Below are 14603 nucleotides of genomic sequence, written 5' to 3' on the forward strand. Positions count from 1 at the left end.
GTCTTGTATATCTCAGTAGAGAACACTGCTCCTCAAGAGTCGATCTCCGTCAAGATTGTGACTACCTCGCTCGGTTCCCATTTCTGGGTCCCGCCAGGGCTTTGGGGCTCGTGGATTTGGCGTTATCTCGTCGTCGGGCTTGTTCAGTGGGGACGAAGATATCAGTTTCCCGATGGGCGCAGAGTTTCCCGAGACTTTGTTTCCACGCCACATCTCTATCATGATTGACGACGTTCATTCAAATATCTGCAAAAGAAACGACCCACTAGTGCATCAGACAGAGAGAACATTGTGCTGGCTAAGACTGTGATTGAGTGTTATCCAATGACACACTATCCACAATGGCCAAGATCAATTCGCCTCCAGCTCTTTTTGTAGGGGACCTTCTGTTGCCCCCCAGCGTAACAAAATTGTTTAAAAGCATGCTTTATAAAGATCTTAAACTTTTGCTAAGCCAAATCCTCCCTTGAAGACTCGACATGCAATCAGGAAGAGCGTCCCAAGGCACATACATGTGCCGCCGAATGCAAAGGCATACTTATACTCGCCATTCCCTTGCTTTATGAGCATGCCTGCGATGGGAGGGCCAGTTAGATTTGCAAAACTGATGATTGAGTACACCATGCCCATTCTCGTCCCAGCCTTTCGGAGATCCGTTGTCAGCGAAGATAGCGCGGCGGGAAAAAGGCCCTGAACGGTTGCGCCAAATATGCCTGTTTGTAAAGTATAGAACGTTAGCATCTGGTGATCAAGCTTTCGTTGTATGTCACATTATACGCACCGTAGAGTACAGCCCAGCAGTACAATGCGGCTCGACTGTTGATGGCATTCCAGCAGTACAGGAGAACCATGCAAATGAGCGCTGCTGGTGTGACGACGTTGAGAGGGCCTAGATAGATATCGGCAAGAAACCCTGGAACAACGCGTCCGATCGCTCCTACACCATTCATGATCATAAGAAGATCAACCGAAGTGTTGTACTGGAAAGACAAGACGTCTCGGCTGAAAGTGCCAATGCTACCGTCTGTAAGCCGCGCAGTCATGAAAGGAGAATATCGGCTGCTTACTAATAAAAGGCGAAGTAAACGCCCCAAAAGTTCTAGACAGCGTGAGAAATGAAATAGCCCGGCACTGGATAGAGACACTATGACTTACAAAGAACATGCCGATGGTAAACAAAGTATATGGCGTTTCCTTGAACGCTGACAATTCGACCAATGGTCCGGAACGCCGTGGGCGAATCCTGGAACGCATCAAAATGTTCGCGACAAGCAGCGTAGTCAGTTGTACCACAGCCATCGACCTCATAGTCCACGCAAATCCAATCTTAGAGAGGAGCTGGCGTGCCATAACTGGGTAGATCATGCCTCCGGTGGCCGAGCCGCTGATGGCGATGCCAATAGCCAGATTTCTTTTGCGACTAAAGTAAGTCGACAAAACAGCCATCACAGGACAAAAGAGGCCACCCATGCCAAGGCCAATGCAGATGCCCTGGGAGAGGAACAGCTGCCAGTACGCGGTGGAGAAGGATGCCATCAGGCTCCCAAGCACTACAAACGCCGAGCCTACAGCCAGGACAGTGCGGAAGTATCCCGCGTCCGTCAAGCGGCCGGTAAAGATGCCGACCACAAACAAGATGAAGACTTGCATCGAGCCAATCCAACTAATGTCAGAAGCAGAGTTGGGCAGAGACTCTATGTAGTATGATTGGAAGATGCCAAAGGAGTTGATTGTCCCCCATGTATTGATGATGACTAGATGGGCAGACAAGGCCTGCAGCCAAGCTGCCCTGCCACCGTCCGGCGGGGGCGAGTCGATTTCAACGGCCGAGCCTCTTTTTGTTCCGGCTTCTATCGGGGCCTCGTTCTTTTCAGTGTCGATGGGCCGGGATTGTTCGAATATGGACGAGTCGGAAGGTGTTTCTGTTATGTATTCCTTGTTCCTGAAGCCATCGGGCAGCCAGGGAGGAGGTGAGGACGAACGAGAGGACGCCATAATGCTCGGCAAGAGGCCACTTTGAGTGTACGATGGCTTTGAACGCTATCATCTTGAACACCTCTCTTGAAACAGCCACAGGCGTCACTTATAAAGCCATTCTCTTGTATATCATTATGGACCCACCAGAGTTGAAAATATCTGAAAGGCTCCATTATTGACACCGAGAACGAGATCGCTCGCCGGGAATAGCCGTTGGTACCCAGTGAGAGAGGATGCGCATCGCCTGAGGGCAGTCCGTATTTTACCCTAAAACGACCGCATTTCCAATAGCACTAGAACGCCTTATCTCAATATCACGATATGAAGGCATGAAGTTTCCCGACTAGGGAAGATAGGTGGAGACCAAAGTCTGCCGAAACTACCCAAAGGGTTTCCCGATAGCGCATTAGCCGTGATATCACTACATCTAGGAGGATAGCGCCTAGTCCCTTAATCTTCGGAAAACGTGTCTGGCCGAGCAATGCAGTCTCTTCAACACTTCAGCTCCATTGTGATAGTTGCATATTGCAATATTGATGAGATAGAGATGATCATACATACAGTGGGAACAAATCAGCTTGGTAGACGTGGTGCACCCCGGCAATCAATGGTGAACACTGAAAACTCCCTATGCTCCAAGTTGAGCGGTGTTCAACCTCCTTCCTGACTTCCTTTGGGGTATCGATGTCCCAAATCAGTCCAAAACTCCGGAATCCATGTGGCAAAACAAAACAAAATGGCAAAACAAGTCATGATATTGTTTAGAGAACTCCCTCCTTGGCAAATGGCATGTTTTTCTGACAGCCTCACGTGGTTTGTTAGACTTAGGCCCACCCTCATCATCCGCTACTCCCCCGTGTAACTTCATACGTCGGCTTGGGCCTCTGTTCCGAAGATGCTTCGTAGCAGAATATATCAGGTACATCCAATGTTGGAGGTACTGGTCGTTCGAAAGAAGACGAATCTCGCCGGGCGTCTGCAGATATGGCCACTAGCTTCCCGTGCAATAATTCCGCCGACACGCGCTCCTCAGGCTTGACCTTAAGCAACTTGCGTTCCACAATTCTGATGATAGTCTGTAGAGGGGAATGAGGGAATCTGGGGTGGTGTGATAGAGCCTGAATTGTATGCAACACCACGGGATGGACCTGAACGCGATCTTCGATGTCATTCCTGGTTCGATTGGCGTCGTCAAGCTCTTGGTAGTAGGTTTGGTAACCCCCTCGTGCTATCTGGCAGCTAGCCACGGCTTTGAAGTCGTAGAGAAGCCATATGACGCATTCCAGCATGACGCAGCCCATTGACCAGCAGTCATATTTCCGCGACCGAGGTGCTAGGCTGCGAATACGCTCGATCGCCTCCGGAGCTTCGTAAATTTTGGTCGAAGCCTTGGTATCAGTTGCTTCGTGCCTCAAGCCGGTTGCATTCTTGTGAATCCTGGAGACGCCGAAATCGGCGATCTTCAAGGTACCGAGGGAAGGCCCCTCCATAAAATGGAGGATATTGGACGGCTTTAGATCTCCATGTCGACAGTTCTGAGTGTGAATTGCTTCTAATGCGTGCGACAGACCTGTCAGCTGTTCCAGCGCCCACAAGAAAACATCCGTTGACCGTGGCAGGTTTAATGGACCATGTTTCTCCCAAAAGTCGTGGAGGTTTCCGCCCTGAGCCCATGGGAAGAATATGCAGTACGCTTTCTCAACCGTAGCCGATACTTTGATCAGGTGATCATTGTTGGAGTTCGTGAACTTAATCAGGTTGCGCAGTTCGTCCTCAAACGGTTTCTTCTGTCCTGTCTTCCCATCCTTGAATTGTTTGATGGCAAAGCAGGCAGGGCGTACCTTCATTGCAGGGGACTTGACCTCCTGTCTCCATGTGAGTAGGTGTGACCAAATCAAGTCAATATGAACTCACCCTGTCGTCATTGTGTTCCACCTGATGTGACGGCCAGAGTTCTGCCTTGTAAACGATGCTGTACTTCGTCGCATCCGCCTCGGTGCAGTCAAAGGGCAGGCCATGTGGCCCAGAAATGGGGAGCTTAATAGTCTGATCGGGGTTGACGCCCACCTGCGGCACCCAGACCATCCACTGATTCCGTAGAAACCTATTTGGAAAGTTGATTCCCTGACATCTCTTGAATGCCCAAATTGGCCCTTTGTCGTTGCATGCGGAGTAAATGACATCACCTTTCTTTGATAAAGGAAGATCGTTGTCACATAGCCCGTCGGCCAGCAGCGTGTCAATACAATCCAGCCTGTCAAGAAGAACCAGGATTGCGATGACCTTGCTCGCTTGCTGGACTGTGTCCTCAAGGTTCCAATCCCAGCACGGCAGCAGCCATCGACCCCAGGTGTTTGGCAGCTCCTTCTTAACCCTTTCAGGCGTGATGTAGACACGTATCGCATCTGGGGGGATGTACTCGTGCTCGGTGATCAAACATCTCTTTTTGGCCTTGATGAGGTCATCCAAGAGACTATGCTCAGGAATGGAAGCTGTGCTCTCGTGAAGGCCCATGATGGAATGAGGTAGAAGGTTCTGTTGGGACATCCCGTGGATCTGGCAAGGGCCGCAATGCGAGTCCAGACTGAGATATATGTTGGGACTGCGCAGGTAGCAGCTGATGCTCATACCCCGCACAGCCTCTCTCTGACCATCCATTCCTCTCTGAATCCGGGCATGTATGGCAGTTCGCGTACCAATCAGCCTCTTGGCGATGTGATAAGCTGCTCCCCATGCAGGCGCCACTTAGGCAGAACCGTACTGCCGGCTGCATTCCATTCCTGCTGGTTGGCTAACGGTCTTGTGTGATTCTTTCACACCCAGAAAGAGAAGGCTGCGACAAAAGCCGGTATATCTTACAACGAGACCATGCCTTGAACTGCCGTCTGATGCTGTAGATGATACACAGCGGCATTGTCATCTGGGAAAGGTCGGCAATTCCGAATCTTGTTCTTTCTGACGCCATGCCCATCTGCCATCTATTGAGTGGGGACCAGTTTCTCGAGAGAGAAGCACCTAAACAAGCATTCAATCGCATTCCGGCTTTCAGGTCACCATCTCACAGGTCAGTTTCCGTTGTAGATTGATCCAATCAAGGATTCCCAGAGGGGCATACGGCAGATGTCATCTATCTCAGGTCACCTTGGAACAAAATATCCGTGGTCAGTCGTCACTCCGGCCCCCATTACTCCACCATTCCGTCTTACCGATTGACGCATCGGGGGTGCCTCTGAGCCCCTTCGTCGTGACAGAACTAGTAGCATGCCTTGAATCCTTCCAAGGGTCTTTGCAACATAGCAATAAATTGGAGGCTGTGCTCGACGCACGCATTAGAAAAAGTCGCCGTACAGGATAGAATTATTCAGAAGTCCAGTCTCCCACATGATGACGGTTAGCTGTGGTATCGACTTTCCTCATTGCAGGGGTGAGGTGAGTGAATGATAAAGCTGATAAGGACGCCGCGAACCATTGGGTCACGACGCAATCAAGTGGGTAGGGTTGTTGGCTTCACAAACCCCCATTTCCAAGGTATCTTCCGGTCAGAAAGAAGTCTTCGGTACCCGGACATGGGAAGCTCAAGCTCCTGTTCCACTCAAGTTTTCTTCAATGTTCGCTCGGACACGCGTATCATCCGTCTAGCCCATGCTCGGAGAGCGACAGTGCATGAGCTGTGCCCGCAGCTGCACGTCATCATCAAATCAGGGACTGGGCCAGTGTGCTCAACCGACCATTGGTGAAACAAATCGACCGCGATTGTACGTACTTCGATGTTCTGACGGCCACCGAGCTTAGCTGTGGAGCCCGTTCAAACTGATTTGATGGCAGCCCACGCCTGATGGACACCACTCTGAGCGAAAATGCATGTTTGGGCAGACATGCATACATGTATGTGTAGGGTTCCTCCGCTCATGCGTGACCATGTACCCGCTTCTCCACCGTCTGGCCGTGCTTTTGCAGGTACAACGACGGACAAAGAGGAATGTGTTGAGCATGCAGCGAGAGAAACCTCTGTCAAGAAATCAGTGGATGAGTTTTCCTTCGACCGGTCGATGAGACAAATGAATCAGAGCCCGATAGTCGACGGTATCGGACGAGCATGACAGAGAATTTGCTACAATCGGAAGGGAGGAGACTAATTTCGGTGTGCACATGGTGGTTTGATGCTACACCAGAAGGATTTTGTGCTGCACATCTTTTTGCCACTCGCGAACTGCTGTGTCATGGGTGCTGGCTTGTCGCTTGTGGCGTCACACTGCTGAGACTGCGTTGGGTCCCCACCACGGAGACGCTCCATGAGTCTTAGTGACTTGCTTCTTGTGGTTCTGCATATCTCCATGCTTCGGAGCTTACAGCTGCCATCCGGTCCAGTCATACTTTCCCCTAGATGAGGGGCTTCATGGCGGCACGATCCTGCATTCCGAGGCGGGTTTATGCTCTGCTTTGCCAAATAAGAAGGCCTGTTTCGGCCAACGCCCCCCACATGAGTCCACGTCAGAACATACAATTCTGCCTTGCGCCTTTTTATGATACGGCCGGTTAGATACAGGCATATTCGTTCCCGATGAGAAGAAAGCGAAGCATTTGTTATTGGTCCGGCTTTGTGTTCAAGGTGTGTGTTGTTTCTTCTGCAGGAAATGCGGTATGCGGAGTCCTGATCCTTGTTCAAATCGCCGCAGACTTTGAGGCAGTTCTTGGAGAGACAATTGCATATCATTCAAAGGGTATTCCGCCCCTTGTGTCTCAAGTCGGGCAACAACGAGCAGCTTGATCTTGCAGGCCACATCTTTCAGAGCACTTGCGAACAGCCCGAAGGATGTCATGAAGAGTACCATCCCTTCCAGACTTTTGAATCCAATACTGAACCGCCATCGTTTCTCGAAAAGAAGGCACGTACCAAGCAGAAGAAGACTGGGAAGGGCCCTACCATGGCTGGCGAACTCAATAAACTTCGCACAATATTCACTGGAGTTCGGGAAAGAGAACCAGAGAAGCCCCAAGAACGTTTCATAGCACACTCTGAACTGAAGGCCCACCTGAATGTCGGCGTTGTGCGTGCAATCATTGAGGGTGCAGAATGTTGTCGCGGGCTTGAAGGGAAAATCGCCAATTACGTCACAGAGCATGCGCTCGCGATCTTCGCCACACTTATCATGCTGGAAGAGCCTGACTTGATCGAGTTATTCTATGAGGAGAAGATCGACGACGGCTATCTTCCCGTTAAGATCAATGGGCTGGGAAGAGATTTTGTTGTCAAACCATATCGTCCTGTGGCTGGCAACTCCAACGCCCTGGAAAAAAAGTTCTGTGACAAAGTCTGGAGGCGACGCCGCGACGCCGAGATGTTCTGTGATTACCAGTGGCTATTCTTACCGCAAATATTCGTCGAGAATCAATTTCGATACCAAATACTAGGGAAAACACCTCTGCCATTCACCGAGGTCCGCCGGAAACTAAAGGACGGCGATACAAATTACAGCTGTGTAGAGGAGAGAACCATCCATCGGGACTGTTTCCCAGCGACTATTGTGAGAATATCCCTACATATGAATGCAACGGCAGCTGAAACGTTTCAACAAAACTGACGTGGTTCTAGCAAACTGCGAGAGACCAGAAGGGCAACCCCCGAGTTGCTTTCAAGAAGTTGATGTCCGAGAAGGCTGACGACGCCGGCAAGGAGGCCTCAGCACTCGAGGAAATCAAGCGCCTTTCAAGTGTGCACTTGGTCAAAGCCATCGCTTACATCTTCGACGAGAGCGGGACTAACCACTCGTTCTTGTTTCCCTGGGCTGAACATGGGAATCTGTGGGACTTTTGGACCCGCCAAGAGACAGTGCCAAGGACTCGAGGCTACTTTGTGAGTGTCTTTAGACAACTGGTCTGTTTGGCCGACGCCATCAACGAGCTTTCGGATGTCAACCTGCGACATGGTGACCTGAAGCCTGAAAACATTGTGTGTTTCAGTGCAGACGATGGCCTCCCTGCTGGAGACAAGACGGAACCCGACGCAGTTATCAGACTCGTCATCATCGACGTCGGCTTAGCCAAGTCCCATGCTGAACTCACTCAGCAGCGCGGCACGACCGACACAATGGTTTCAACTCGAAGATACGCAGCGCCCGAGATTGATACGAATAAAGCTAGATCGTGGCGTTTTGACGTCTGGTCCTTGGGATGCATCTATCTGGAATTCGTCATCTGGCTTCTCTATGGGGTGTCAGGTCTGACGGAGTTCACCACAAGCCCTCAAGAGCAGTCGGAGAAGGATAAGTTCTACACTACTAGAACAGATCCGAAGCTTCAACCGTCAAGACAGCCCTCACAGATCATCGAACGTCATCCGAGAGTGGACAAGATTATCGCCAAAATTAGAGGAGATGCTCGTTGCTCGAATAACACAGCTATTCGTAGGTTTGTCGATTTGATTTCTAACGACATGTTAGTTATCGACCTAAGCAGCGAAAATTATGAGAGACCTGCAGCCAAGGAAGCCTCGAATTGTCGATGTATGCGTCACCAGGCAGAGAGTGGCAGCAGCCCTTCGGGACCGTTTGGTTCAGTACAGCAAGCGCCCAACCCAGCAGCTCAGTTGGGAGCTGCAGGGGACGAGGGTCAGAGTACGGCAGTGCCCAAAGTGCTCATCCGTCCAGCGACTATTCATCGGGCACCGACAACAACTGATCAAGATCTCCAGATGAATCCCACCAGGCCCGGTCGCCGCTATGCACGACCCATAAGGCGTGCCTTGGACAGTATTTTTGCCGACCTTGAGCACGAACTCATCGATCCTATTGCACGAGAATACTTGGACCAGTCGCGCACTGCACTCCATCCATCCTCTCCTAAGGGCACAGGCATGAATCTTGCTGTTCGCACTTTGAAAGTATGGGTATTCTTTTTATTTTCAATTCTATGCACTTCCAACTATCATGAACGTTGCTGACATTGTGTGCCATAGCGCAATGTGGGTTCTCCGGGCTGAAGATGAAATCCATTCACAGGCTTACAATGTCTGTTTCTCAAGGATGTAAGTCCCCACTGTTAAACACTCGAGGACGATAAATCTGATGGCACTGTATGGCAAGTATACCGTGAGTGGATGCATATAAATCCGGTGAGATGCGACCGCGCCTCAACTAACCATGCTCTGGATACCAATTTCAAGAAGGTGAAATTCCAGATCTTTACTGCTTTGGGGCTGCTGGAGACTGATAAAAAATTGGAATAGTTTGTTCGTCCCCCAAGCCTCTGTTCCAACATGTGTGAGTAATTTTGTTTGGCGTTGATTGTGGCTGACAGAAACTCACAGTCAGTGAGTTTCACCTCCCATGTCATGGTAATGGATGACCCCCTGACATGGGCTTTTGCTCAGCCAGTAAGCATAGAAAGACTCGATTGCTCCAGGTCCCGGTGCTTTGCGTTAATATCGATTCAGCTGAACGATCTGTGGGATTACACACCCGATGAGAAACTTGCAAAATTAGTCTTTATAGGCTTGGATGTCCGTCCCCATTCCGGATCCTGGGCCAATCCCTCCAGGCTCTGTGGGCGATGCCACAATCTACCACTTTGGTCACCTGTTTGCGGTTTTCAATACTCACGGGCTGAATTAGCAGAGAGCGTTGGTCAAGGCTGTGGTCTCTGTACCCTACTTCTCGGAGGACTCGAGGGGCGAGTTGGTGATCAAGACAAACGCCATATTCGATTCATACGATCAGGCTCTTACCTCACTCTTGAGAGTGACCGGAAGAAGCCTGTCATCAATCTTTACAGATTGCCTGGTAAGTTCTTCAAGCGCTGAGTGCCTTGCTATCTGCGGTATACCCCGTTGACACGCTTAGGAGACCATGATATTTCGCTGCAGCATGTTCAGATAGGGCTTCCAGAGTTATCCAATGCTGGGAGCGAGGTGCACTTGAGTATTATGCGGGCATGGATGCAAGACTGCGACAAGCACCACCAATGTTATCGTGACACAGGAAATTTTGTGCCAACACGCCTGTTGGATCTTCGAGACGAAACCAATGACAGTGTGAGACTCGTGACGCACCAGGAGGGTCCGGTCCAGCCACTCGAGTATATTGCGCTATCACACAGATGGAACCCATCACCAACAGTGACTGAGTTCCGCACTCTGAATTCCAATATCGAGCAATTGAGAGAAGGATTCCCAGTAACGGATCTCCCGACAACATTCCAGAACGCCGTACGCATCGCCCGTGGCCTAGGCCTCTATTTCCTGTGGATTGACTCTGTTTGTATCGTTCAAGACGATGCCGACGACTGGAACCGAGAGTCCAGGCTCATGGAACAAGTTTTCAGCTCCGCGTACTGCACGATCGCAGCGAGCTGCTCGACTGGCAGCGCCGACGGCTTTCTCAAAAAGCGGCCCGCAAGACGAATTGCGACACTGCCTGGACCCAACAGTGGCGGCCCGAATTACTTTGCGTGCGAGGCCATCGACGACTTCTTTCGGGATGTGGACCAGAGCGAGCTCAACCAGCGGGGTTGGGTTCTGCAGGAGCGCGCTTTATCGCGGCGGACCATCTACTTTGCCGAAAGGCAGTCATACTGGGAGTGCGGAGGTGGCGTCCGATGCGAGACCATGACCAGAATGAAAAAGTAAGTACAGACATCTCCCAGCATCGAGTACATGGGGCCCAAATTTAACGAGGTTGGCGACATTTACAGTCGCAAGGCATCCTTTCTCGGCGACCCCAACTTCCCACAGTCTGTCGACAAATATGTCAAGGGGCAGAAGATCGAGATTTTTCAGGACTTGTACCAGCGATACTCTCGACTGGGCTTGTCATTTCCGTCTGACCGGCCCATTGCCATTCGAGGCCTCGAGAGCAGACTCATCACTGCATTTGACACCACGGGCGGCGTGGGTATATTCGACGAGTACCTGCATAGGTCTTTGCTATGGAGACGGGCTGGCGATAGACTTAAACCTATCACCGATTTCCGTGGCATGCCCGTACCTTCTTGGTCATGGATGGCGTACGAGGGTGCCATTGACTACCTGGACATCCCTTTTGGCAAGGTTGATTGGTTCAAGGATGTCAAATCTCCGTTTGTCAAGAATGCTGACCGGGACGACACGGAGAAGCAGAGATCAGATAGTCAAATTGGTTCCGACGTTTCGCTAGAGTTAGAAGCGCCAGTTTGGAATCTCGCGGGCGCTAGGGATTGGGAGCTGGCTATAGATGAGCCTAGCAAAGAGTTCGAGGAGCCCCTCAGATGTGTGGTGCTCGGGAACAGCGAGGCACCTCTGACCCTGGAACAGCCCCAGATATACTGGGTGTTACTCGTCTGTCGCTGCATGCCTGTCTCTGGGGATGTTGCTTATGCCAGAGTCGGTGTCGGGTTCATTCAGAAGCGCCACATAGACTTGGAGACCGAGCTGGGTATATTTCGGATACGTTAGGTTGTGCTGTTACGAGTATTCACACTTGTTGGAGTTTATTTCTCTTGCTTTTTTATTTATGTGGTTTGTTCCTAGTCCTGCACTCTCTGGTGGGTAGGTCGGCGTGTTTGCCGATAGAATACACAAAGATCAGACTGTTGTATAAAGCCAGTCACTGCGCCCATGGTGAATTCTTTTCCGCCCATGGTCCCTTTATCCGCAGGTTTTGACATCCACGAGTGGAGCTTTTCCGCTCTCGGCGTTGTGGCCCGCAAAGGCGACGCCCATGCCGGGTCCGCAAATCGGGGTGAGAGTGAGGAGCGACTTCCAGTCCGTCGATCTTTCGAACCCCGCGTTTCTGCCTCAGTACCTATTCTTAATTCATCACCGCTAGCCTTTATTTGCTTCGTCGAGCTCGAACTCGAAGTTTCTTTCTGTTTCCCTCCCTTTCATTTGCTTCCTGTTGTTGCTCCGGCTGTCGACAATGGCCAAGGCGGTGACCACTCTTCGCTCCGGCTGGGAGTTCTCCCCAGTCAACTCCGACCATATTCCCGAGACGCGCGATCTCGGTGTCCTACCGGCGCGTCAACTCCCTTCCGAGGTTTATCTGGACCTCTTGGAAAACGGAAAGATTGCTGATCCGTACCTGGACCTCAACGAGCTGGACGCCCGGTGGATCGGCGAGTGTGGCTGGATCTACCACACCACCTTCGCCGCTCCAGCTGGCTATGGCGACGAGGGTAGGACCACTGATCTCATATTCGAGGGTCTCGACACATTTGCTACTGTTCTTATCAACGGCAAAGAGGTCCTGAAATCGGACAATATGTTTGTGTCCCACCGCATCAACGTGGACGGCCACCTTGTCGGCGACAAGAACACCCTGGAGGTCCGGTTCGAGTCGGCACGCCAGAAAGGCTTGCAACTACTCAAGGATCACCCGGAGCACAGATGGATTGTGCATCAGACCGAGCTTAGCAGAGGCCCCGTGCGCAAAGCGCAGTACCACTGGGGCTGGGATTGGGGCCCGATCACACTGGGTTGCGGTATCTGGAAGCCCGTGTCACTAGAGGTCTACTCCACTCGTATCGAGGACGTTGCAATTGATTATACTCTCGGCAAGGATCTCAAGACCGCCGATATCAAGATAGCCATCGCAACAGCTGGGAAACAAGCTGGGGCCGCAGAAATTGAGCTCGCGCTTGATGGCAAGGTTGTCTACAGCAAGAAGCTGGAGTCTGCTACTCCTGGACCAGACCCGGACGAATCAATTTACGACGTGTCGTTCAGTCTCGATCATTTTAAGCTCTGGTGGCCGCGAAATTACGGCGAGCAGCCGCTGTACACCTTGAAAGTAACGCTCCAATCTCAAGAGGGCACACAGACCCTTGACGCAGTAGAGAAGCGCATCGGCTTCCGTAAGGCGGAGTTGATCCAGGAGGAAGACAAGTGCGGGACCTCATTCTACTTCCGAGTCAACAAAGTCGATATTTTCGCTGGTGGCTCTTGCTGGATCCCTGGCGACAGCTTCCCTACTCGCATTACCGACGACAAGTACCGCGAGTGGGTTAAACTGGCGGCCGAAGGCAATCAGACACTAATCCGGGTCTGGGGTGGTGGTATCTACGAGTCCAACGCGTTCTTTGCTGCCTGCGACGAATTTGGAGTACTGTCTATGCAAGACTTCGGCTTTGCCTGTGCCAGCTACCCGACCTACCCTGAGTTCCTGAAGAGTATCGAACTTGAGGCCCGGCAGAATGTACGTCGCCTCAGACACCACCCGTCGCTGATCATCTGGGCCGGCAACAACGAAGACTACCAGCTCATCGAGAGATACAATCTCGAGTACACGTTCAATGACAAGGACCCGGAGTCATGGCTCAAGACAAACTTTCCTGCACGCTACATCTACGAACATCTGCTCCCTAAAGTCATTGATGAAGAGACCAAGGGCACAATATACCGCCCCAGCTGCCCCTGGGGCAACGGCCTTTCTACTACCCAGGTTGTCGATCCGACGGTAGGCGACGTGCATCAGTGGAATATCTGGCACGGGGTGATAGCCCCTTACCAGCACCTGCCGCAATTAGGGGGCCGCTTTGTGTCCGAGTTCGGGCTCGAGGCCTACCCGCACATGCACACGCTCGAAAAGTTCATCACGGACCCGACGCAGCGCCATGTTGGATCGCGCACGATGGACTTTCACAACAAGGACATTGGTCACGAACGCCATCTCCTAGGCTATACAGGCGTGAATTTCCGCCTCAAGTTTGACTTGGCCGCCTTGGCGCACCTGACGCAGGTAATGCAGTCGGATGGTGTGACCTGGGCGTACAAGATGTGGCGCAAGATGTGGGGGGTCCCAGGCCAGAGACAATGCGGAGGCGTGCTTGTGTGGATGCTGAATGATAGCTGGCCTGGGATCAGTTGGTCACTGGCTGATTACAACCTCGTGCCGAAGCCGTCACATTACGCTGTGAAGCGACTCATGGCCCCGATTGCGGTTGGCGTGAGCCGCAAGTTCTTTGACTGCACGACGCGGCCAATGGACGAGACGTGGAAGAGAAACACCGCCCATGTCAATCCTCGGCTCGCCAACGAGGACGTGGTGTATGATGTCTGGACTGCCAACTCGAGGCCTCAAGGCAGAAAGGGTACCATCGTGGTCAGGTTCATCAGCGTTGACACCGGGAGGGACTTGCTGGAGCCGTTGACCAAGGAGATTAACATCCTGGCCAATGCTACGACGGACGTCGTGGCCAAGCAGAAGCTCGACGTACCTGCTGAAAACGGCAAGAGTGAGTCGTCCGCCATAGTCATCCATGCTACGCTTCTGGGCGAGGATGGGAAGACTGTCCTGCACGAGGATATGTCCTGGCCGGACCCGATCAAGTACCTCGACTTGTCCGATAGAGGACTGGAGGTGTCGGAAGTTAAGAGCGGCAAGGTGGAGATTTCGGCCAAGAAGCCCGTCAAAGGCTTTGTGTTCGACGAGGTTCCTGGCCTTAAGTTGAGTGACAATGGGTTTGATATCGTGCCGGGTGTGCAAAAAGTTGTCGAAGTTAGTGGTAACGATGGTAAGTTGACATGGAAGGTCGTTGAGGGATAGGAAGCTAGTATAAATAAAACGAGTATTGTTTCCTATGATATCCTATAGATTGAATTCCATGGGCCTCAGTCGTGAGCTTCATCACAAAATGTAATGAATGTTGTTCATGGC

General features: G+C 51.6%; 4 protein-coding genes across 4 annotated transcripts; 2 read left to right on the forward strand and 2 right to left on the reverse strand.

Annotated features, from left to right (window-relative positions):
* Nucleotides 1-438: 438 nt before the first annotated feature.
* On the reverse strand, nucleotides 439-1995 carry E0L32_002086 (uncharacterized protein; the record flags this gene model as incomplete). Its single annotated transcript, XM_031136237.1, has 4 exons — nucleotides 439-713; nucleotides 782-1024; nucleotides 1156-1243; nucleotides 1291-1995. The coding sequence occupies 4 exons, from the start codon at nucleotides 1993-1995 to the stop codon at nucleotides 439-441; spliced, it is 1311 nt and encodes a 436-aa protein (XP_030989194.1).
* An 821-nt stretch (nucleotides 1996-2816) lies between these two features.
* On the reverse strand, nucleotides 2817-4491 carry E0L32_002087 (uncharacterized protein; the record flags this gene model as incomplete). Its single annotated transcript, XM_031136238.1, has 2 exons — nucleotides 2817-3842; nucleotides 3892-4491. The coding sequence occupies 2 exons, from the start codon at nucleotides 4489-4491 to the stop codon at nucleotides 2817-2819; spliced, it is 1626 nt and encodes a 541-aa protein (XP_030989195.1).
* A 2047-nt stretch (nucleotides 4492-6538) lies between these two features.
* On the forward strand, nucleotides 6539-11404 carry E0L32_002088 (uncharacterized protein; the record flags this gene model as incomplete). Its single annotated transcript, XM_031136239.1, has 8 exons — nucleotides 6539-6616; nucleotides 6666-7502; nucleotides 7571-8385; nucleotides 8434-8857; nucleotides 9284-9349; nucleotides 9410-9755; nucleotides 9816-10596; nucleotides 10666-11404. The coding sequence occupies 8 exons, from the start codon at nucleotides 6539-6541 to the stop codon at nucleotides 11402-11404; spliced, it is 4086 nt and encodes a 1361-aa protein (XP_030989196.1).
* A 463-nt stretch (nucleotides 11405-11867) lies between these two features.
* E0L32_002089 (uncharacterized protein) lies at nucleotides 11868-14492 on the forward strand (the record flags this gene model as incomplete). The annotated part of the gene is made up of 1 exon (XM_031136240.1): nucleotides 11868-14492. The coding sequence occupies one exon, from the start codon at nucleotides 11868-11870 to the stop codon at nucleotides 14490-14492; it is 2625 nt and encodes an 874-aa protein (XP_030989197.1).
* Nucleotides 14493-14603: the final 111 nt, after the last annotated feature.

Source organism: Thyridium curvatum (genome assembly GCF_004353045.1).
Source record: "Thyridium curvatum strain D216 chromosome Unknown NODE_8_length_716436_cov_74.480370, whole genome shotgun sequence".
In the NCBI taxonomy this organism is placed as follows: Eukaryota; Fungi; Ascomycota; class Sordariomycetes; order Thyridiales; family Thyridiaceae; genus Thyridium; species Thyridium curvatum.